Source organism: Dendropsophus ebraccatus, chromosome 8 (genome assembly GCF_027789765.1).
Source record: "Dendropsophus ebraccatus isolate aDenEbr1 chromosome 8, aDenEbr1.pat, whole genome shotgun sequence".
NCBI classification, from domain to species: Eukaryota; Metazoa; Chordata; class Amphibia; order Anura; family Hylidae; genus Dendropsophus; species Dendropsophus ebraccatus.
The window spans coordinates 86,467,654-86,491,948 of NC_091461.1; the positions used below are offsets into that span (position 1 = coordinate 86,467,654).

The 24,295-nt window shown below is 41.1% G+C and overlaps 1 protein-coding gene across 2 annotated transcripts in view; it reads left to right on the top strand.

Annotated features, from left to right (window-relative positions):
• Positions 1-24,295, top strand: part of VCL (vinculin) — a 68,456-nt gene that overhangs the window by 12,696 nt on the left and 31,465 nt on the right. For both annotated transcript variants that reach the window (XM_069980838.1, XM_069980839.1), the window contains exons 2-4: positions 17,875-17,945; positions 22,485-22,635; positions 24,141-24,249. In XM_069980838.1, the coding sequence (XP_069836939.1) occupies positions 17,875-17,945; positions 22,485-22,635; positions 24,141-24,249 (331 nt within the window). The remainder of the gene's footprint in view (positions 1-17,874; positions 17,946-22,484; positions 22,636-24,140; positions 24,250-24,295) is intronic.

Below are 24,295 nucleotides of genomic sequence, written 5' to 3' on the forward strand. Positions count from 1 at the left end.
CATAAAGGAAAAATTGAGATTTCTCCTCTTTTCAAATCCATTTTTGGCTTTGGCTTAAAAAAAAAAATCTGTCAGGTAAATCTCTCACCCTATGTAAAATAAAGCTAGTCCTTGATCATTATAGCACCAATTTGCCCAAGGATCAGAAATGCCCCAAGTGCTGCTGAAAAACAAAACAAAAACAAAAAAACACTACTCACCTGCCAAGATCCTCTGCCACTCTGATGGCGCCTGGTCCCCAGTCCTCTTGGCTTCTTCTCCTGTTTACAATGATGTGCTGATCCTCTAGGTACTGCCAGTTTTATAAACACTTGTTTTATACCAGTTTTCTTATTTACAGTATAGGTTAAGGTGTGTGTCTTTTTTTGTTTTTTTTTTATAAAGCTCATGCAATGACAGGGGACTTCTAACAAGTTTTTGTTTTGGGGTAACCCAGAAGAAGTCTGGAGAAAATAAAAAAAAATTTCAGCTGGCAGGGTGGATCATAATAAACAAGCACTACTTCTCCCCTTGCGTATTTAACCCCTAAAGAGTTGTGATGACAGCGCTTCGGGCTGTGTAACAGGCTTTCCAGAAACCCCTTCGGAACTCATTTTCCCCTGAGTTCCGATGTCATCATGACTCTTTAGGGTTTAAATACACAAACCCGCGAATGGATTACCCACTCAGTCAATCGGTGACTGCGGTCACTAATTGGCTGAGCGGGCAATCCATCAGCCAAGCCGGGATGTAGCCAATGAAGGAGATCCGGGAAGGAGTCCCGGAGCAGTAAGGCATAGCTGTGGAGGCACAGGGATAAATAAGTAACATTTATTAATTTGTTCCTCCCATTCTGCTGGGAATTTTTTTTTCTAGACTTTTCCATTAACCTCCTTCTTTTATAATTTTTTTTTTTTTTTAAAAAAAAGCAAAGTTGACTAACAATTACTGATAATTGGTACAACATTTATATAAAAAATGCAGACATAGTATTCTTGCTTTGTACTAATTATAGTGCAAAAAATATTTTCTTCATTGCCATTTATTAAAAAGCATAGTTTTTCTTCTACAGCCTCTGCAGTTTGCTATTTGCTATTTCTCTCTACTCATGTATATGATTTGTCTCTGCTTCTCTCTCCTTCTCTCCTTCCTGTCCCCACATTTAGCTGGTGTGTAACCCCCTCCCCGCTTCTATCACTAACACAGAGAGGGCAAAAAAAATCAGCTTTACAGATGTTTCTTTTTCTCTGAGTAGCACCCAAGTAGTAAAAATTTATTTAAAGGGGTACTCCGGCGGCGGCGGGGGGGGGGCATTTTTTTTTCTGACACTGGGGAGTAGGTGGCTGAGGAAAACGACGTCCACTCACCTCCCCGGTTCCAGCGGCGGGTCCCGCATCGCGGCGCTCTGGTTCCTGGCCGCTTCCTGGTGTCTGACGTGGGCCCGAAACGATACGTCTCAGGTCCACTCGGCCAGTCAGTGACAAAGGCGGGATCTGAGCGGACTTGAAACAGATCCCTCCTCCGTCACTGACTGGCTGAGCGGACCTGAGACGTCACCTCTCGGGCCTGCGTCAGACACCAGGAAGCGGCCGGGGACCGGAGAGCCGTGATGCAGGACCCGCCGCTGGAACCGGGGAGGTGAGTGGATGCAGTTTCCCTCAGCCACCTACTCCCCGTTGTCAGGAAAAAAAATGCCTCCACTCCGGACTACCCCTTTAATGAAGACTATTTAGAAAGTTGAGTCATTAACCTTGGGTACAGGCACAGGTTATGGTAAGAATAGTTTGAAGCTCTCCTATGTCCCTCTCAATCACACAGTTGATGTGTCTACATCTGAAGATTGGTGGGTGGTCAGGTCACTTCTCTGTTGGTTTATAATAGGGTGAATGTCCACAGCAGCAGGGTGAGTTCTCCCTGGTTTATTATGGGCTTCCTCTCTGATGACAGGATAATGGCTTAGAAATTGTAGTGGAAAGGTCATTCTAATTTAGCTCATCCCGATGAAGTGAGTGACAGCAGAATGTGGAGCTGACAAGTGGGCAGCTATCTCTTCTACCCACTTTGCCTGGTTTCCCCCTGTTCTGTGTGAACTCTTTACTCTGTTAGCAGAACGTGACGTTTGCCGGTTGTCTTTCATCATTTTAGAATGAGTAAGGAAAATGTGTTGGGTCTTAAAGTTTACCATGTAAGGAAGTATCTACTCCATGTGCAGTGTTACTCATGTATCATGATGAGTGTGATGTATCGGAGGGCATGTCATCTGTAGGATTACATGCAGTGAATAGTCATTTGTGAAAAAGTTTACACGTTTCTGTCAGTATGGGATAATAAAATTCTAAGTTGTTAGAAATTAGATAATAAGAATATGTGCTCAGACTTCTGCTTGGGTACTGAGCCCCGCGTCCAGCAGCCTGTTGTGTTATGGCAGTAGCTGGTGCACCGTCTGACTCCAGGCTCTGATTCACCATCTTTGTGCAAGGGATGATCATTGTCTGTGTCTGGGCTCTCAGCCAGGCATTCCCTCACGCCGTTCCACCTACTTGTCATGTTTGTTGGAAGCTTATGCAGCCCCTAAACTGCAGTAAAGGAGAGATTTAATGTCTGTACACTAAGTTCCCAGTACCAATATGTAGTAAGGGAAATACACCATAGGAATTCATGTTCTATTCTAGAGTTAAAGCGACTCTGTACCCACAATCTACCCCCCAGAAACCGCTTGTACCTTCAGATAAGCTGTTTTTAATCCAAGATCTGTCCTGGGGTCCATTCGGCAGGTGATGCAGTTATTGTCCTAAAAAAACAACTTTTAAACTTGCAGCCCTGTGCCAAACGGCTGTAGCCTAGAGTACCCATGCCCTAGGATTGCGACACCCCTCCGCCCCTCCTCCCCACCCTCTTCATCATTAGGAATGCCCCTAGAACATTTTCTCCTGTTTGAACACTGTAATGATCCAGTCCATGTGCTTTGTTCACATAGGTGAGGAATAGGAGAAAATGTTCCAGGGGCATTCCTAATGATGAAGAAGGCGGGGAGGAGGGACGGAGGGGTGTCACAATCCTAGAGCATGGGTACTCTAGGCTATACTAATTTGACACAGGGCTGCAAGTTTTAAAGTTGTTTTTTAGGACAATAACTGTGTCAACTGCAGAATGGACCCCAGCATCGATTTTGGATTAAAAGCAGCTATCTAAAGGTACAAGCGGTTTGGGGGGGGGGGATCAGATTGTGGGTACAGAGCCACTTTAAAACTTTTAATTTGGTTTTCAAGGGCTGTAGAGCAGAAGGGGTCCTGTATTAATAATGTATTATGAATGCACTAAATAGATTTGAGCACAATGTTCAAAAGGATTTATAAGAAATTTGTTGGACATTTTGATGGTCATTTTTTTTTTTACCAGTCACTAGTCAGGAACGAGCAGTCAAAATCTGTTACATTTCTGGTCACGTTGAGGGCTTAGCTCCTGTGATATGTACAGCCTGCTCTGAATGTAGTTGAGAAAAAAAAAATACACTTCTGTTGACTCGCAGTAAGTACAGATTCTGGAACTGGTGAGGAGTTGAAATAAAACTTTTCACTATAAAAAGGTTCAGCTTTATTTAAAGAGGTTTCCTGGATCTCCCTTCGCTTCAATGGCAACAGTAACTCAGCATGGTCACATTACAAGGTACAAAGCAGTTTGCTTCTAGATCCATTCTCTGTATATGGGGGCCCTGTGGATCTGAAATATAGATAATTGGCAGGAGTGCAGGGTGTCTTATCCTCACCGATTTACATATTGATGTCATAGCTTGAGGATAGGCCTTCAGTACAAATGTGGGGAAAAACTTATTTAATTTTATTTTTTTACTTACTGTTAAGGGTAAATCAAGCAAAAACATACAGAAGCCATCCCGATCAGTAATTTTACTGTACTAGTAAGATTTATGTCTTGAGGTGTTTTTCTAAAACCAGAATACCCCATTGTTTTCAGCTGTAGAAATCTATCACCATCGTGTTCTAGAGAAGGAAAAACGGAGCAGATTGATATATATTTTTAGGAGAAATAACTTGAAACTTGTTGGTTGAAATGACTCTCATTCTGGCTTGTGGAATTGGGCCCAGGATCACTGTCTGGACCTGAGAACTCAGTATGTCCCTGGCAACTCGGTCCTTGACAAAGCATCAGCTATCCAGTTTAGGATGACCCTTAACAGTGGTGGCTCTCAAACTACACCGATTTGTGAAAATCTGATCTTTTGGAGAAGTGAGCTGCACAAATGGCCTCTTAGACTTGCTTTCATTCCCAGGCCTTTGTATTATGGTACTCTTTTAAGATACTCTGTCAGAATTCTCAGACTTGCTGCTTAAAATGACTCTGTATCCACAACCACCCCCCAACCCCACAAACCAATTGTACTGTCTGATAGCTGCCTTTCCTGGGGTAATTTAGGTGTTTTTAGGAGTTATTCTCCTAAAAACAACTTTTAAACTTGCAGCCCTTTATCAAATAGGTGTGGCATAGAGTACCCGTGCCCTAGGCTTACACTTGCCTCTCTGTCCCTCCTCCCCGCCCTCTTCATCGTTAGGAATACCCGAGGCAGGATTTCTCCTAATAATCACCTGTCTGAATACTACATGTGTTCTGGATCAATAAGGCATGTGCAGTGCCCAGACAAGTGATGATTAGGAGAAATCCTGCCTGGGGCATTTGCACTGTTGAAGTGGGCAGGGAGGAGGAATGGAGAGGCGGTGCAGGCCTAGTGCACAGGTACTCTAGGTTACGCTAATTTGACACAGAGCTGCAAGTTTAAAAGTTGTTTTTAGGACAATAACGGCATCGCCTGCCGAATGGACCCCAGGACAGATCTTGGATTAAAAACAGCTATCCAAAGGTACAAGCTGTGCTTTTTTTTTTCTCAAAATGAGCTGTCATTGTTTGCAATCTGTGTAAGATTGACAATTGAAAATTGGACACATGGATAAATCTGGGCCAGAAAAGGGGAAGTTACAGACCGGCTTGGGTAGTAGACAGGAGGGAGACAGACCAAGGAGAAGAGCTCACATGCTAGAAAGAAAGAAGATACTTGACCATTTGCATGTGATAATCATATATACTGTGTACAAGTGTATAGAGAAAATAGAGCATGCTGTAGGAGCTGTAAATACAAACGTAAGTATGTTTTCTTAAAAATAAAAATAAAACCCTTTGGAGATTTTTTTTTTTTTTTTTTTTGGACTATCAAGTAAATGTTGAAGAAAAGGGTTCCAGGAATTTTCAGATAGAAAAGAATAGTCAAATTAGGTAATACCAGCTAAAGTATATATGTTGAACAACTAGCTGCATAATGAATAAAAAAAAATATATTGGAGTGCTTGCTTTTCTAATTAACCACTCCTTAGGTGCAAGGTTGCCATTGCAAAATTTACTAATTTGGTGTATGAGTATACAGGAAAAATTTTATGTTTTCACGATTATAGGTTGTCGGTCACTCGGAAACTTCCATTGACTTGACAGTTGTGCCCTATTAATCTGTGCAATGTTTCTTTAATTATTATCCTCCATGATATCCTTTCCTATTTAGGGGTTGGATTAGCTACTATGCCTGATAGCTACCTCCTGAAGGGTAACATGTGGTCCCTCAGCTTTCACTTTTTCCCAATGACACTGGAAACCACCTATACCCAATAGATATCTGCCTTTTCCCTTAGAACAAATGCTGTTAGAAGATCATGGTTTCCTGCGATTTGAGGTATTTGATCACAGCAGCTAGTCTGCTTAACTCATTCCAGATAGCACTAATATATTGTATAGCAAAGATGCTAGATATACAGTTGAAACCAGAAGTTAACATACACTATATAAAAACATACACTATTTGCATGTTTTTCTTGGTGTATGTAAACTTTTTACTTTGTAGTAATAAAAATGCCTTTAAAAAAATCATCTCTCTCATAATTCTGGCATTTGGCAAATCTAAATAATTGTGGTTATCCTAATAAGACCCATATCTCACTGACATAAAATCAGAATAAATCTTTCCCCTTTTAGGTCAGTTAGGATTACCAAAATTATTAATATTTGCCAAATGCCAGAATAATGAGAGAGAGATGATTTTTAAGGCATTTTTATTGCTTTCAGAAAAGTTTAAAAGTTTACATACATTCCTTTAGTACAGTAGTGCCTTGGATTACGAGCATAATTCGTTCCGGGACTGTGCTTGTAATCCAAATCCACTCTTATACCAAAGCAAATTTTCCCATAAGAAATCATTGAAATGTAGACAATTGGTTCCACACCCCAAAAATCATTTTATAATCATTATAGCAGCAGTGTGTATAGCGGAGTGTGAGTGCAAGCACATTATAGCAGCAGTGTGTATAGCTGAGTGTGAGTGCAAGCACATTATAGCAGCAGTGTGCATAGCTGAGTGTGAGTACAAGCACATTATAGCAGCAGTGTGCATAGCTGAGTGTGAGTGCAAGCACATTATAGCAGCAGTGTGCATAGCTGAGTGTGAGTGCAAGCACATTATAGCAGCAGTGTGCATAGCTGAGTGTGAGTGCAAGCACATTATAGCAGCAGTGTGCATAGCTGAGTGTGAGTGCAAGCACATTATAGCAGCAGTGTGTATAGCTCAGTGTGAATGTGAGTGCAAGCACATTATAGCAGCAGTGTGTATAGCTAAGTGTGAGTGCAGGAACATTATAGCAGGAATGGAGAGGATGGGAAACACAAGGACTGACAGAGACTGCAGGGAGTATGAAGGAATGAGCAGGGCAGATGTGGACACAGTATAGCAGCACTCTCTGTCCGGGGAGAGAGGGGTTACAGCTATAAAAAGATTACCCCCACAGTCCTGTCCCCTGATGCAAGCCCCAGCCTGAAGTGGATCTGTTATAAATTGGAAGGTGAGAGAGACTTCCTGGGTCAGAGTACAGGGCTGTAGACCCCGCTATGCAGGCCATGCCCCTCCCCCACTCACGCTCCCACCCAATACCAGGAGCTCTTAAACCAAAGCAATGCTCTTAAACCAAGTCACAATTTTGAAAAACTGTGAGCTCTTCTTGCAAAACGCTCTTAAACAAAGTTACTCTTAAACCAAGGTACCACTGTATTTAGTACCATTACCTTAAACTGTATGACTTGGGTCGAACATTTGGAATATCCTTCCATGAGCTCTTCACAATAGTTGGTAGGAATTTGGGCCCATTCCTCCTGACAGAACTGGTGTAAGTGTTTGTAGGGCCGCTATGCTCACACCTGCCTTTTCAGCTTTGCCTATAAATTCTTAGGGCTTTGTGATGACTGCTTCAAAAATTTGACTTTGTTATCCTTAAGCCAATTTGTAACCGGTTTGGCAGTACACTTCAGGTCATTGTCCATTTGGAAGACCCATTTGCTCCCAGCTGTAATTTCCTGGCTTAAGATGTTGCTTCAGTATTACCACATAACGTTCTTTTCACATGATGCCATCTATTTTGTGACATGCAGCAAAACCACCCCACCCCACAAAATGATGCTGCCACCCCTGTATTTCGCAGTTGGGATGGTGGTTGATCACTATGGTTCAATTATAGTTTTGTCAGACCACAGGGCATGTGTTCAATAATTAATTATGGTCTTTGTTACTGTGTCCATTTGCAAATATTAATCTGGCTTTAAGCTTCATTTGGAGTAATGGCTTCTTCCCGGCAGAGTGACCTTCCAGCCCATGTTCATACAGTCCCAATTCCACGGGACGATTATCGTTCGCATAAGCGCTAACGATAAACAATCCAAACGACCGCTATTACGAAAGACCTGAAATCGTTCACCCATTTACATGATCGTTCTTGCGGTTGTCTTGTCGTCGCTATTGCCTTCTTCACTACTGCGAACGACCAAACGACTTCTTATTCAATGCAAACGATTTTGTTTTTCTTTTTGTTTTTCTTTTGTTTTTCTTTATTTGTATAGCGATTTGTGTACGAGCAACGATAAAAATAGGTCCAGGTCTTATTAAACGGTCAACGATTTCTCGTTTGGTCGTTAGTCGTTAACTACTATTCAAACGAACGATTAGTGTTTAGATTCGAACGATTTAACGATAATCTGAACGATAATCGTCCGGTGGAATAGGGCCTTTACTGTCGATAATGACACTCTTGCCAGCTTTATCCAGCATCTACACAAAGTCTTTTGCCTTTGCTCTCTGGTTGATCTGCACACTTGGTAGCAAAGCACATTTATGTCAGGGACACAGAACCCGTCTCCTTTCTGAGAGGTATGATGGCTGGACATTCCCATCTTGTCTGTACTTGCATATAATTGTTTATGCAGATGGACAAGGTACTTTCAGGTATCTGGAATTTGCACCAAAGGATGAACCAGACGACCAAGTCCACAATTCTCTTCCTGATATCTTGGCCGATTTCTTTCCCATGATTTTCACAATAAGGCAGTGTGTTTCAGTTGTGCCTTTAAAATACATTCATAAGTCTGTCTCTAACTCACATGTTGCAAATAAACATCAATAAAATAATTTGAAGCTTACAAAGTTATGGCATCAGCATATGGGCTGTGAATTTAACCTGCTGATAGGCCCCTATAGCGTCCGGGACACTGAGGAGCAAAGTATGTGTTTTACCTTTTTCTCCTTGGAGCAGGTGGGCCGGATGATGCAAACTAACAGGTCGGGGCCAGTGCTGAGGAGGAAGGTAAGAGACATACCTTTCTCATCCGCATCGCAGGCGCTAAAGGGGGCTATCAGCAGGTTAGATTTGTCTAATCTGCTAATAATTTCCCGTTAAAGGTGTATGTAAACTTTTGACTTTGCAGTAATAAAAATTCCTCAACAATTATCTTTTTCATTATTCTGACATTTAGCGTGTAAACTTTAGTGTGTAAACTTCTGGTGTCAACCAAATGCATAATATGATATATGTATGTATAAACATATACCCAGTATTAATCAATGATGTAGCTTCAGTTTAAAGGGATTTCCCAATTTGTTATAGATCTCCACAGAATACATTGCTGAGGCTCTGACCCCATCACCTGTTCGCTGTAGTTTTGTCAACTATGGAGAGGTGGCAGAGACGGATGTGAAGGCCATGTGTTGTCTGCTCCATTATAATGCACTGAGGTTATGAAAACAGCTGAATGTGACCCCAGCAGTTAGCCCCACACAATGAACTTGACATTTATCACCAATGGCAAAAATAGGTGATAAAAGGGTTTTCCTAATTTTAGCATTGGAGTGATGGAGCAGCAGTAGGGTTTATATCAGTGCTTCTCAATTCCAGTCCTCAGGCCTCACCAATAGGTCATGTTTTGAGGATATCCCATAGAAAGACACCTGTCATAATACCTGATGCACTGAGTATAATTATCACCTGTGAAATACTAAGGAAATCCTCAAAACATGACCTGTTGGTAAGGCCTGAGGACTGGAATTGAGAAGCACTGGTTTATATCCAATAAAGTACAGACCACACCCTTCTTAAAAATGCCAACCCATTTCAGTGGTTTCATATTACCAATGGAAAGTATAAGAGCATGACTTCAAAAATGTACATTATTGGAAGCATACCATAATATACTATGGACAGTTTGGATCTGCATCCTGAAAGACTAAACAGGATCGAGTCTTTAAAGCGACTCTGTACCCACAATCTGACCCCCCCCCCCCCCCCCCAAACCACTTGTACCTTCAGGTAGCTGCTTTTAATCCAAGATTTGTCCTGGGGTCCGTTCGGCAGGGGATACAGTTATTGTCATAAAAACAACTTTTAATCCTGCAGCGCTGTGTCTAACGGCCGGGGCTTACATTTGTATATGCATTAGGCTGGCACCACCTCTCCGTCCTTCCTCCCCACCCTCCTCATCATTAGGAATGATCCAGGCAGATTGTTTTCTATTCCCCACCTGTGTGTATAATGAACATGGGCTGGATCGTTAATACTCCAATGATACAGGTATCCCACAACACAACGTGACCTTCTATAGTGAGTGTGCGATATAAGAAAAAGTACACTCACATTTCAGTAGTCTTCATCTTGACTCTTTTTATTAAGTGCAGTAGTAGAACTTCGGCTGTGTGTTCTCAGAGCACTGGAGGTAGCTCGAGGTTAGGCGTCCTCTCCCTGCCGCGCGACGTTTCGGAAGGCGGGGCTTCCTTACTCATGCGCACAGGTGAGTGGATCCCACTCAGCTAAATACCAACGTCTGATCTCATCAGTCATCTGTTCATAACATGTTTACAGACTTAGTACTCATAACAATATATAACATGGCATAATCTCTATTTATAAATATAGTATAACATATTGCAATATGTAGTCTAAATATATTCAAAATATATTCAAAAACGCCGTCCACTTGGGGGGAGAAAGATTTATAAAAATGCTTTAAAGCTACATACTTCATTTAAGCCCTTCGGTTGTAGGGTATCAAGTTTTTTTATCCAATAAGTCTCCCGTTGAAGTAGCAGCTGTTTGTCCCTATTCTCTGAACCTGTGGTACGTAATTCTTCTAATATACACCATCTTAGATCATAAATATGGTGACCTGTCTCCTTAAAATGTCTGGCCACACTCGTCTCTCCATGTTTTGTTTTTTCTTCCAACGTGTTTTCTGTTTTTAAATGTCTCCTAATTGTAGCTCTGTGTTCATTTATCCTTACTTTTGCCTGTCTCATTGTCTGACCCACATATGTTTTCCCACATGGGCATTTAAGCATGTATATTACTTTCTGTGTGTTACATGTGAAAAACCCTTTAATGTTAATTTTATACCCTTGTGTGGGATGTTGAATTTGTTCTCCCTTTATTATAGATGTACAGTTCTGACATTGTAGACACCCAAATGTGCCTTTACGTTGTGTTCTTAAGAAGGTTTGTTTGTCTACTTTTCTCTTTTTTTATGTCACTCCTTATGATCTTGTTAGCTATTGTTTTTCCTCTTCTTAATGCTAACATAGGTTTATTTTGAAATAATTTCCCAAACTTGGGTTCTTTTTGCATTATGGGCCAAAATTTGTTAATGGCTTTTCTTATGACTGGGATATGATGATCAAATGTGGTTACTAGTATTTGTCTCTGTTCATTTTGTTTTTGTTTATTCTGTATCTTCTTTTTCTTAATTGCTGCATTTATTTGTTTCTGTTTATAACCTCTTTGTTGGAATTTATTTTTCATTAATTTTTGACATATCTCTTTGTTTGTTTCTATACTCACTATTTTTTCTATTCTTTGCATCTGGCTTCTTATTATGCTGTCAAACACTTGAGGTGGGTGGTGACTTGTACGGTGTAGCAAGTTGTTTTTAACATATAGTGTAGTATCAAAACTTCCTTCTTTTTTTGTTACTAGTACATCCAAATAATGTATTTCACTTTTGTTGTATTCTAAGGTGAATTTTATAGTGGGGTGACAAGTGTTCAGGTATGACACAAATTCTATGAGTGCTGGATCAGTAATACACCTGTGCAAAGCTCAAACAGCAGTAAATGTTCCTGTATCATTCCTAATGATGAGGAGGGTGGGGAGGAAGGACAAAGAGGTAGTGCCAGCCTAATGCATATACAAATGTAAGCCCCGGCCATTAGACACAGCGCTGCAGGATTAAAAGTTGTTTTTAGGACAATAACTGCATCCCCTGCCGAACGGACCCCAGGACAGATCTTGGATTAAAAGCAGCTATCCGAAGGTACAAGTGGTTTGGGCGGGGGACAGATTGTGGGTACAGAGTCGCTTTAAAAGTAAAACGTAATCTATGTTTTCATCTTGTGCCCTTTTGAAGCACCCCATTTGCCTTGGTAGCAGCCACCTGACACTGGTTAACTGGTTAAAGTTCTAACTAGTGTTTTCCCATTTAGTTAGTATTTGTACGAGGAATGTGCATTAAAGGGGTATTTTGCTTAAACATTCCTTTTCATATGTTGCTGCCCATGGTGAGACTAACAATTCATTCCATAATACTTGTTATCAATTCAGTCCCCCTCCCCCGGTTCTGAGCTGCTTTCTGCTGAAGACACAAAAATCTGTGTGTGAGCCTTTCCTCCTCCCCCCTCTCTTCTGAGACAGCTGATATAAACAAGTCTCTGCAGAATTTGGGTCAAGTGACATGTCACTTCTTTCAGCTGATAGCGGAATACGCCGGCCCATAGAATGATGTCTATGGAGCCGGCGGAAAGGCGCGCGGACATACTGCGGAATTCCACAGAGTTTATCCGTGAGAATTCCGTAGTGTGAACCCACCCTTTATCTGCAACTTTGTAGTGCTGGGAGGGTTAATCTGAGGTCAAGTTGCTGATGAACTGTGATTAACCCTCCCCAGCGTTACAAAGTTGCAGATAGGAATTTGTTTATATCAGCCATCTCTGAAAGGAGAAGGAAGAGGCGGAGTGAAAAGCTCACACAGTTTTTTGTGTCTTTAGAAGAGAGCAACAGCTCAGAACTAAGGTGAGGAGACTGAATAGATAATAACAAGCATGGGATAAATTGTTAGTCTCAACATGGGCAACAACATATGAAAAGTTATATTTGAGTGGGATACCCCTTTAAGGTCCTCTTCCCTGCTCCATTTCTCTTTACACTTCTGCCTATTCTTGTCAGTCTGAGCTGCTGACACTTGCGCAGTAATCTTATGGAGCATTCTTCCGAGTCTGACCAGCAGGGTTCATGCGGTGTTATTATATGGATGGATTCATAAGCTTTCTGAAGCTCTCACATGCTAATGATATATAACATGGATACTGACACCGACTGACTAAAAAGATTCCAAAGACATTCAGAGTATGAATAATGTGCCACGCTTACACTGTGAGCGCCATAACTACACCAGCACATAGCATATTGATGGTGGAAAAACTATGCAGAGAAAATCCCCGAAGCCCCTCCGCCTGTCCCTTTTAAATCTTTTCTGACTTGTTATTTAGTTATGTCTGAAAACGTTAGTTATGACTGGTAGAATGAAGGGTTAGTGCTGATCCTCGCTGGATGCCTTCATCCTTACTTTAGTGATAGAAGAGGATTATGGGTTACATCGATTTCTCATTCCCCGCTTCCAAATAAATGACACATCTGAGGACGGATCTTTGTAGAATTCTTGCCATTCTTATCATTACTTATCACACCACCCCGATGCCTTTCCTGCCCCCTCCACCACATCTCTATATTGCAGCTGCTTCTGTGCTGAGACTTTCATGTAAAGCAAAGTTGTTAATAGACTTAGTGCAATGTGAGAAGCACTGAATGGTTTCCTCTGAATGGGTATGAAAATCCCTGCCAGTAGATCTAAACGTTAAAAACTTTGGACATGACAAAAGTTAGGCTCACTATATCTCTGCTTAGTGGTTAAACTTGCCCTTTAGGATTTTATTAAAGCTTTCTAACATCTAGTATTGCCGACACTGAGTCGCATGCTTGCTGGCCTCTGCTCGCTTCTGGGGTCTTCTTGGTGAGTACTGGTGCATGTAATATGCGGCAGGAAAAGTTTGGTAATGGGCTGTCTGATGGCTGCTGTGAAAGAGACTCATTCTCCAGATGACATTTCTGCTTCCTTCTATTCACAGCCTAAAGAACAGCAATGTTTTATTCATTGAGGTCAAAGGGAAATGTACTCCACAATGGTGACTTCCTGCGGACAGACGGAGTGACATGTATAGACAGCTTTGGATGCTGGATCTGGGTTCAATGCTGCTTTTATAGCACAGTGGATATTGACAGCGTTGTAATTCACTCTGTTCACAAGCTTCATGGCTGCTGTTTATAGCAGACTCTATAACGCTGTAACTGATCCATTGGGTGGGTTTAATGGGGCCATCAGGTTTCCACTATTCCTTCCGTGAAAAACTGCGCAAAACTGCTTGGAACACTGGAAACCAAAATGTGAACACTTCTTCTTTTTTTTTTTTTTTTTTCATTAATAATTTAATTAATCAGTCATTAATATTTCCCCTGAATTTGGCTTTTCTGCGTGTGACAGAATAATTAAATATTCACTCTTTGTTGTATAATATAAAATATTTTATTTTTAATATTTTATTTATGTGCATACTGAATGGCAATACTTTTTAGAGAGATGTGTCTAGTGTGCGAGAAATACCTTAAAGTTGCAGCTTTTCCGTGTTCACTCCACGAAATCAAGGAGAGTACTCACACAGATGCAGACTTTGCGTTCATTTATTTTTCTTAAATCGGTATCTCGTACAGGACAAATTCAAATGCTCACAGGCTGGCGTGTTCCACTCTCAGTCCAAACCATCCAACCTCGCGGCGGACGTTTCGGAGGACAGGCTCCTCCTTCCTCATGCGCGAGGACGTACAGGTGAGGAACGCCTATAAACTTGAACAAAGATCACATGATCCAACATTACCTGGATCATCAAAGGTGATTTACCAGAATTCTATATACAAAACTATTTATAATGCACATAGTAAAGACGCATGATGCATAATGGAAGAGAATGCTAGAATGTGTTAGATCCACGCATACATATTAAAGGAACGCTCTGAAGCTGCATACTTCATTCAGTCCAATAGGACTGAGAGTCTCCAGCTTCAGAATCCACCATGTTTCCCTCCGGAGCAATCGCTTGCGATTCTCCTCCACATCGCTACATAACTCAAGTTGTTCCAATATTTGCCATCTGAGATCACATACATTGTGGCGGTTTTCAAAAAAATGGCGTGCCACTGTGGTTTCACCGAATTCCTTTGTATTGAAAAGAAGTGAAGTGAGAAAACAGAAGAAGAAGAATAATAGGATGGAGAATAGGCTACTGTTTAGCTCGACATATGATAGACATGCGAATTTGATTAAAAGTTCCATATTGAAATACTGGGGCTTGCTGGCTAGCGACCCCCAGTATGGTAAAATTTTCAAAGAACGTCCCATTTTCGGGTATAAGAAAAATATGGCAATAGGGAATTTATTGGTTAAAAGTGACATACAGAAAAAGAAACAAAATAGACAGACCTTTCTGGCATCGAGCAGAAAAGGCACATTTGCGTGCATGAATTGCCAGCACTGCAATAACATAATTAAAGGTGACACGATCTATCACCCAAGCAAGGGGACAAAAATGGATGTGAGAGGATTTTTCACATGCAATGACAGAAATTTAATTTATCTGCTGAAATGCCCATGTGGGCTAGGCTATGTTGGCCAAACAAGCAGACAAATTAAAATACGTCTGAATGAACATAAGTCAGCAATTAGGAAGTTCAGTGACAGTAAGGATAAGAAGGATACAAAGGAATTCGGTGAAACCACAGTGGCACGCCATTTTTTTGAAAACCGCCACAATGTATGTGATCTCAGATGGCAAATATTGGAACAACTTGAGTTATGTAGCGATGTGGAGGAGAATCGCAAGCGATTGCTCCGGAGGGAAACATGGTGGATTCTGAAGCTGGAGACTCTCAGTCCTATTGGACTGAATGAAGTATGCAGCTTCAGAGCGTTCCTTTAATATGTATGCGTGGATCTAACACATTCTAGCATTCTCTTCCATTATGCATCATGCGTCTTTACTATGTGCATTATAAATAGTTTTGTATATAGAATTCTGGTAAATCACCTTTGATGATCCAGGTAATGTTGGATCATGTGATCTTTGTTCAAGTTTATAGGCGTTCCTCACCTGTACGTCCTCGCGCATGAGGAAGGAGGAGCCTGTCCTCCGAAACGTCCGCCGCGAGGTTGGATGGTTTGGACTGAGAGTGGAACACGCCAGCCTGTGAGCATTTGAATTTGTCCTGTACGAGATACCGATTTAAGAAAAATAAATGAACGCAAAGTCTGCATCTGTGTGAGTACTCTCCTTGATTTCGTGGAGTGAACACTGAAAAGCTGCAACTTTAAGGTATTTCTCGCACACTAGACACATCTCTCTAAAAAGTATTGCTGTTATATAGCGGATTAAGTGGTATCCGTTGGATGTGTATGGACTTATATACGGCTTGGGAAGTGCGGTGTTGGTTATTTATTGTCATACTGAATGGCAGCATAAAGGCAAGTGAGTAGGTTTTTTTCGTAAATCATTTTCAGTGTAAATCCACATTAATGTCAGAACATCCACTGATGTCAGCAGCAAGGCATATGGATACTGAGGCTAGACTAGCCAGGGCCTGTATTTCTCCTGTATTGGGTCTACTGCGGATGCTGTGATGGAGGAAAAACCAGTGATCCTGAGCATGTGAACAGATTGACCAAAGGGACGGGGTGGTGTGAAGAATCAGTCTGACAGGCTGGGGATTGAACAAATATGAATGGTTTGCACAACTACATCCTTAGCACAGTCTGGCTATAGCATTTCTGTCTCAAAATAGATCAACATTAGGAAGACAAACTGAAAGCAAGCGAGACAAGACTCAACTGGGTTAGAAGTGTACACTACAGAGTATTGGTAGGGTCAGAATATGGCACAAACAATATGTACTAATGAACCCTACGCCTCAGGTGAGGCTAGTGGTGGAGGTGTAGTGATGTTGGGAGTGTTCTCTTGGTACACCTGGAGGGTGTGTGGCATAAACCGTATCAGGAAAGACTTAAAGGGGTGCTCCAGCATGGGGGCACTTTCTGGGGGGAAACCAGGGAGGAGGTGGCTGAAATAAAAGCTGTCCACTCACCTTCCCGGTTCCAGAGGCGGGTCACTCATCGCGGCGCTCTGGTACATGGTTTCCGGTCGCTTCCTCGTGTCTGACGCCGCCCGAGACGCTACGTCTCAGGGACGCTCAGCCACTCAGTGAAGGAGGCGGGATCCGAGCGGACTTCAAACGGATCCCGCCTCCTTTACTGAGTCGCTGAGCGGCCCTGAGACGTAGCGTCTCGGGCGGCGTCAGACACCAGGAAGCAGCCGGGGACCGGAGTGCCGCGATGAGTAACCCGCCGCTGGAACCGGGGAGGTGAGTGGACGTCTTTTATTTCAGCCACCTCCTCCCCGATCCCCCCCAAAAAGTGCCCCCACGCTGGATAACCCCTTTAAGGATTTGAATCTGTATAGTCTGAAGGAAAGAAGAGAAAGGGGGGACATGATTGAAACCTTTAAGTATGTTAAGGGACTAAATAAGGTTTAAGAGGGGAGTGTTTTTAGTAAACTGAGCTCAAGAACAAGAGGAGACAGTAAGAGATTAGTTGGGGAAAAGATCAGAAGTAACGTGAAAAAATATTTTACTGAAAGAGTAGTAGATACCTGGAACAAACTTCCAGCAGAGGTGGCTGGTAAATCTACAATAACAGAATTTAAACATGCCTGGGATAAACATACAACTATCCTAAGATAATAAGAAAGAAAATACTAAAAGGGCAGACTAGATGGACCAGTGGTCTTTTTCTGCAGACAATCTTCTATGTTTCTCTGTTACACCTCAGATACCTGTTAACGGACATTTGGACAGTAGGGTTTATATAAGCATTGCCGAACAAGTTCATTCCCCCAAGGCGGCTAGTTACCCTGAGGCAAAAAAAGACACTGCTATACAGGATGACGCAGTCTACCTAAGGGATATAGTCATGGATTGCTTCCTGGAACATGATGATGAGTTTTCTTGCTTCCTTGGCCTTCACAGTCCCAGGTCTTAATCCTTTAGAGCCGGCTGTTGGGGGCTTGTCAGTTCTTCCATATAATGTGCAGCAATAAGGAGAACCTATCCTGTCTTAATTGGTTCCAGCACATAGTGCAACCTATGCTATGACCAATTGCTGCAGTTCTAAAAGCCAAAGGTGTTACTTGTGGCCTCTTACAGCCATATTAATGTCCCCAGATCTGCAATTTCAGACAAAATGCAGAACCATTGTAGCCCATGGGTTACTGCACATGACTGTGCATTTGCCTGGACCACAAGTATGGACCGTATAATGGCAGATCCTATTTTTATGTGGTTCAGCTCATGTGTTGCTGACACTGTTGTTTGTTTCCCCCCCCAGGTTGGCAAAGAGACAGTTCAGACAACTGAAGATCAGATTATGAAAAGAGACATGCCTCCTGCTTTCATCAAGTAAGTATTGTATGAGGAAGCACAACATCTCTATCTATGTTTTTTTTTATATAGATGTTTCAAGGTTTGTTCCAGTGCAGAAAGTGATGTCACTCCAGTGCATTTTATTATAGTGCTAATCTATAGAAAACATTCAGTATTTTAGTATACTGTACTGAATTATAACTTATATTGCCGTCCATAACTTTATTATTATATAGACTTAATAGACTGTACCCTAGCATCTGCATGGAGCTAGCACTGGTGTCCTCTTCATCCGCACAGAGCAGTAATATAGTGGGATGCACTATAGGAGTTCAGCTAAGATATTACAGATGCATTCACTGTAGTAGTCATCAGATAGGTAATTGTGGCTCTGGGCTGCAGTAAAGACTGTATTGTATTTGAGCATAAGTTAAAACAATTATAGAGGTATTAACATTGTTTTCTAGGTCACTACCATACTATACTATACAGTTATATGATTAAAAAGTAACTGTTAGATTAGGTATAGATATAGATTATTCTTTTATTATTATTATTATTATTATTATTATTATTATTATTATTATTATTATTATTATTATTATTATTTTAAATTAAATTGTGGAACATCTTATCTTATAGCTTTGAATTGGGCATGTCTCTACACAGTCTGTCTGCTCTGATTGGACAGTGTCAAGCGGTGTTGTTTCCCCCCCCCCCCCCCCCCAAAAAAAAAATAAAAATAAAAAAAATTAGTAACACCCAGTTGGCTATTGCGACAAGTGTCACATGGTTTCAGAATATGTTTTTGTTTTTTGTCCTATTTAGTATGTTTTTGTATGTATTTTTTTTTTTGTGTGTGTGTGTACCCCCCTTTTGGCCATTGTCGTCTGACATAACTAAGCTTCTATAATAAGTTCGATAGATGGAGGTTTGTGTTTTTTGCGGGGCGGCTCCCTGTCCATGATATATGGGCAGGGGGAATTGCCCTGGGAGGGGCACAAGGGGGTCCTCAGGTTCTGTTGAACGGAGCTCTGCGGATCCTCTGTGGTATGATTACAATTAGTTCTGCGCATCAGTCGTGCCCTTACAAGGGGTGCGGGTGGTGTGAAGACAACAGAATGGATAAATGAAAGGAGGTGCAGAGAGGAAGGTCAAAGGGGGTGGTAATTTGTTTATTTTTTTGATTTACTTGTGTATAGGAAGATGCACGTGTGTATATATGTGTGTATGTACGTGTATATGCATTTATACGTGTATCTATATAGTTAATTTTTATTTAATGATTTATTTATTTATTTTCTCTTTATTTATTTATTTAGAGTTATGTGGCGGAGTTGGGTCGGTTGTGGGGTCGGCTCCGGCCTGTGGCCTGGCCTTTCGGAGGGGGGATGGTAGTCATTAATGTAATTAGTATAGTAGGAGGAGGGGTGGTGAAGGGATGAAGAATTATTTAGATTAGGTCATATTGGCGCCCTGCGCAGTATACTGCATCAGGAAGTTAATTGTGGTGTTTATGGGAGTGTATTTCTGTCTAACAGGGGGGGGGAGGGGGGATATACACTCACCGGCCACTTTATTAGGTGAGCATAAGAAACAACAGGTGGCTCAACCAAATACTGTGTGAAATAACGGGGGTGCCACTCAATGTCTAGATAGCAATAATGTTAACCCACAAAGAGACAAAGAGCTAGACAAATATTAAGTGCACTCCACCATATAATAAATACATAAAGATATAAGTCCAGAAAAATATATATGTAATTTTTATTAGTTGAAAGTACTCATATAAAACACTCACAAAAAAAACCACTACACAATACACTTAAAAACATTTAAAAATTCCAATAAGGAACATGCAAGTCTACGGTCTACCCACACAATCAATAAAGGGTATCAGACCTACGGGGAGTAGCAAACAAATAATATTGTCAACATGACCCAAAAATAAATCAAAAATATCGGCAAAGCAACAAACCAAAATGCCAAACCATAAAAGATATATAGATGTATGAGGCTAAGAAATTTTGTAAAATATATATCACCCAGCGCTACACAGGCAAAAAATGTATATATCACGGTGCCTGGATGGATACAGGGTCATGGAGCTGCTACCCCCGGCAAAAAACCCCACGCGTATCGTCACCCTCCGGTGACTTCGTCAGGAGACGAAGTCACCGGAGGGTGACGATACGCGTGGGGTTTTTTGCCGGGGGTAGCAGCTCCATGACCCTGTATCCATCCAGGCACCGTGATATATACATTTTTTGCCTGTGTAGCGCTGGGTGATATATATTTTACAAAATTTCTTAGCCTCATACATCTATATATCTTTTATGGTTTGGCATTTTGGTTTGTTGCTTTGCCGATATTTTTGATTTATTTTTGGGTCATGTTGACAATATTATTTGTTTGCTACTCCCCGTAGGTCTGATACCCTTTATTGATTGTGTGGGTAGACCGTAGACTTGCATGTTCCTTATTGGAATTTTTAAATGTTTTTAAGTGTATTGTGTAGTGGTTTTTTTTGTGAGTGTTTTATATGAGTACTTTCAACTAATAAAAATTACATATATATTTTTCTGGACTTATATCTTTATGTATTTATTATATGGTGGAGTGCACTTAATATTTGTCTAGCTCTTTGTCTCTTTGTGGGCCACTTTATTAGGTACACCTGTCCAACTGCACGTTACCACTTAATTTCTAATCAGCCAATCACATGGCGGCAACTCAGTGCATTTAGGCATGTAGACATGGTCAAGACAATCTCCTGCAGTTCAAACCGAGCATCAGTATGGGGAAGAAAGGTGATGTGAGTGCCTTTGAACGTGGCATGGTTGTTGGTGCCAGAAGGGCTGGTCTGAGTATTTCAGAAACTGCTGATCTACTGGGATTTTCACGCACAACCATCTCTAGGGTTTACAGAGAATGGTCCGAAAAAGAAAAAACATCTAGTGAGCGGCAGTTCTGTGGGCGGAAATGCCTTGTTGATGCCAGAGGTCAGAGGAGAATGGGCAGACTGGTTCGAGCTGATAGAAAGGCAACAGTGACTCAAATAGCCAACCGTTACAACCAAGGTAGGCAGAAGAGCATCTCTGAACGCACAGTACGTCCAACTTTGAGGCAGATGGGCTACAGCAGCAGAAGACCACACCGGGTGCACACTCCTTTCAGATAAGAACAGGAAACTGAGGCTACAATTTGCACAAGCTCATCGAAATTGGACAGTAGAAGATTGGAAAAACGTTGCCTGGTCTGATGAGTCTCGATTTCTGCTGCGAAATTCGGATGGTAGGGTCAGAATTTGGCGTCAACAACATGAAAGCATGGATCCATCCTGCCTTGTATCAACGGTTCAGGCTGGTGGTGGTGGTGTCATGGTGTGGGGAATATTTTCTTGGCACTCTTTGGGCCCCTTGGTACCAATTGAGCATCGTTGCAACGCCACAGCCTACCTGAGTATTGTTGCTGACCATGTCCATCCCTTTATGACCACAATGTACCCAACATCTGATGGCTACTTTCAGCAGGATAATGCACCATGTCATAAAGCTAGAATCATCTCAGACTGGTTTCTTGAACATGAAAATGAGTTCACTGTACTCCAATGGCCTCCACAGTCACCAGATCTCAATCCAATAGAGCATCTTTGGGATGTGGTGGAACGGGAGATTGGCATCATGGATGTGCAGCCGACAAATCTGCGGCAACTGTGTGATGCCTTCATGTCAATATGGACCAAAATCTCTGAGGAATGCTTCCAGCACCTTGTTACCTTGTTGTATCTATGCCACAAAGAATTGAGGCAGTTCTGAAGGCAAAAGGGGGTCCAACCTGTTACTAGCATGGTGTACCTAATAAAATGGCCGGTGAGTGTGTGTGTGTGTGTGTGTGTGTGTGTGTATATATATATATATATATATATATATATATATATATATATATATATATATATATATATATATATATATATATATATATATATATATATATATATATATATATATAGTTGTCTTTGTCAATGGTGTTCATTGATTTTAAAGTATTCTATATGAAAGCAATAAAAAAAAAAAAAACTGTTAGATTAGGTATAGATATAGATTATACTTTTTTTTTTTTTTTTATTAAATTGTGGAACATCTTTTCCTATAGCATAAAACTGGGCATGTCTCTACACAGTCTGTCTGCTCTGATTGGACAGTGTCAAACATTGTTGTTTCCCCCCCCCCCCCCCATAAAAAAAAAAAAAAATAGTAACACCCAGTTGGCTATTTAGTCATACATTTCCTGTAAGAATAACACAGGAAAGGCACAGCACAGAGATATAAGAAAAGATGGTTCCTGGGTAGTTATATCATGGGAGATGCAACTAATACTTGAAGATATTTTTGCCAAGTTGTACCTCTTGAAGTTCCTTTCAAAGTTTTATGAATATGTAGGTGTGGGATAAAACTGTATATAGTAAGTTGTGTGTTTAAAAAATAAAATAAAAATCTGAACAAAAACCATCTTAAAATTTTCATCATTTAGTGCAGGTATCGTTAGAATTTCACCTTTTTTCTTTTTGCGCAGAGTAGAAAATGCTTGTGCAAAGCTAGTCCAGGCTGCTCAGATGCTCCACGCTGATCCATACTCCGTCCCAGCTCGTGATTATCTTATTGATGGTTCCCGAGGAATACTCTCTGGCACATCAGACTTGCTCTTGACATTTGATGAAGCTGAGGTAGGTATAGGTTAGGTTATGGGTTTTTTTTTTTCCCTTTGTCTCTTGTGTCATTGTTCACAGCACTATGGGACAATCGGTATTGTCATACAATAGGCTACTTTAAACACAAAAAAAGAGGGAAATAAAAGTTGCTAAAAGTAAATATCTAACTTTTTACAGTTATAGTGCATGTTTCATAAAAAATTATTAAGGGACCATTATGTAATGAAAATTGTAAGGACATGTTCCCACGTAGTAAGACACCGGCCGTTCAGTGACCTGGCCGGGTCACGGAACGGCCAGTGTCAGAGAAGATCATCCCAGACGATACTGCAGTACCGGCTGGATAATCTTCACTGTCGCTGAACTCGGATGTGGGCGCATCTGTACGCGTCTGGAACCAAATTTCCCGCTGCACACAATGGAGCGTGCGGCTAGAGCCGCATGCTCCATTGTGTGCACTAACAGGTTTTCTGTGGCCGTTCTTTAGCTCATAATTTGCATAAATCTTATATCTCAGCACTGGAGTGATAGGAGATATAAGTCTTATTTCAGTCTGTTGTATACTGCCTTTACTCTGCAAAAAAGCTGCTGACAGCTGCACTTAATGATTTGAATTCAGAAAACCCATTCATGCAGTATATCACAAAAGTATTTTGAGTTGGCTTGTTCTTGACTCCAGTGAAATGTTTTCCCTTTGAAATCAACTGGTGTCAGAAAGTTATACAGATTTGTAATTTACTTCTATTTAAAAATCTCAAGCCCTCTAGTACTTATCAGTTGCTTTATGTCCTGCAGGAAGGGATGTATGCTTTCCAGTCTGATACAGTGCCCTCTGCTGCCACCTTTGTCCATGTCAAAAAACAACCAGAGCAGTAGCAAATCTCCATAGAAAACCTCTACTGCTTTGGACAGTTCCGGTTATGGAGAGACTGGAAAGAATACACCACATTCTGCAGGACATACAGCAGCTGATAAGTACTGGAGGGCTTGAGATTAAATAGAATAACAAATCTGTATAACTTTCTGACACCAGCTTATGTGGAAAAAAAAATTCTCCTTATAGCATTTGCTTTACATACACAACAGGATCCCAGGTGCCCAGATGGGCAGTGCCATTACCTATGACTGTGGAGTTATGCCGTCAGCTGTGTATAGCTTGGCATTTACACTTGACAGTTTTTAGCAATTTTACTGAATTGCAGTTTCTAATTTCACAGTTATATTTTTTTTTACTTGTATTGTATTGTATTGTTGTTTTGTATTCTATTTGATTTTTTTTTTTCTTGTTAATGGTACACTGTGTATTTTATATATACAATTTTATCAGTGTTTCTAAGACTTTATTTTCTGTGTTGGCAGGATATCCTGAGATAACACACACCAGTGTGACTGTAGAGACCTGCTTGTACACACATAGCAGCAAATGGCAAAATAAATGATGAGAAATTCTATGTAAAAATTTGTTGTTAAATTTTATATAGCAGCATGTTTCATCGAAAGTAATGGCCTCTCTTATACAGGTGCGGAAAATAATCAGGGTCTGCAAAGGTATACTGGAGTATCTGACTGTGGCAGAGGTAGTAGAGAGCATGGAGGATCTGGTCACTTACACCAAAAACTTGGGACCAGGTAAGAGACAACTATAAATGGGTACAATGCCAAGAACAAACATTGG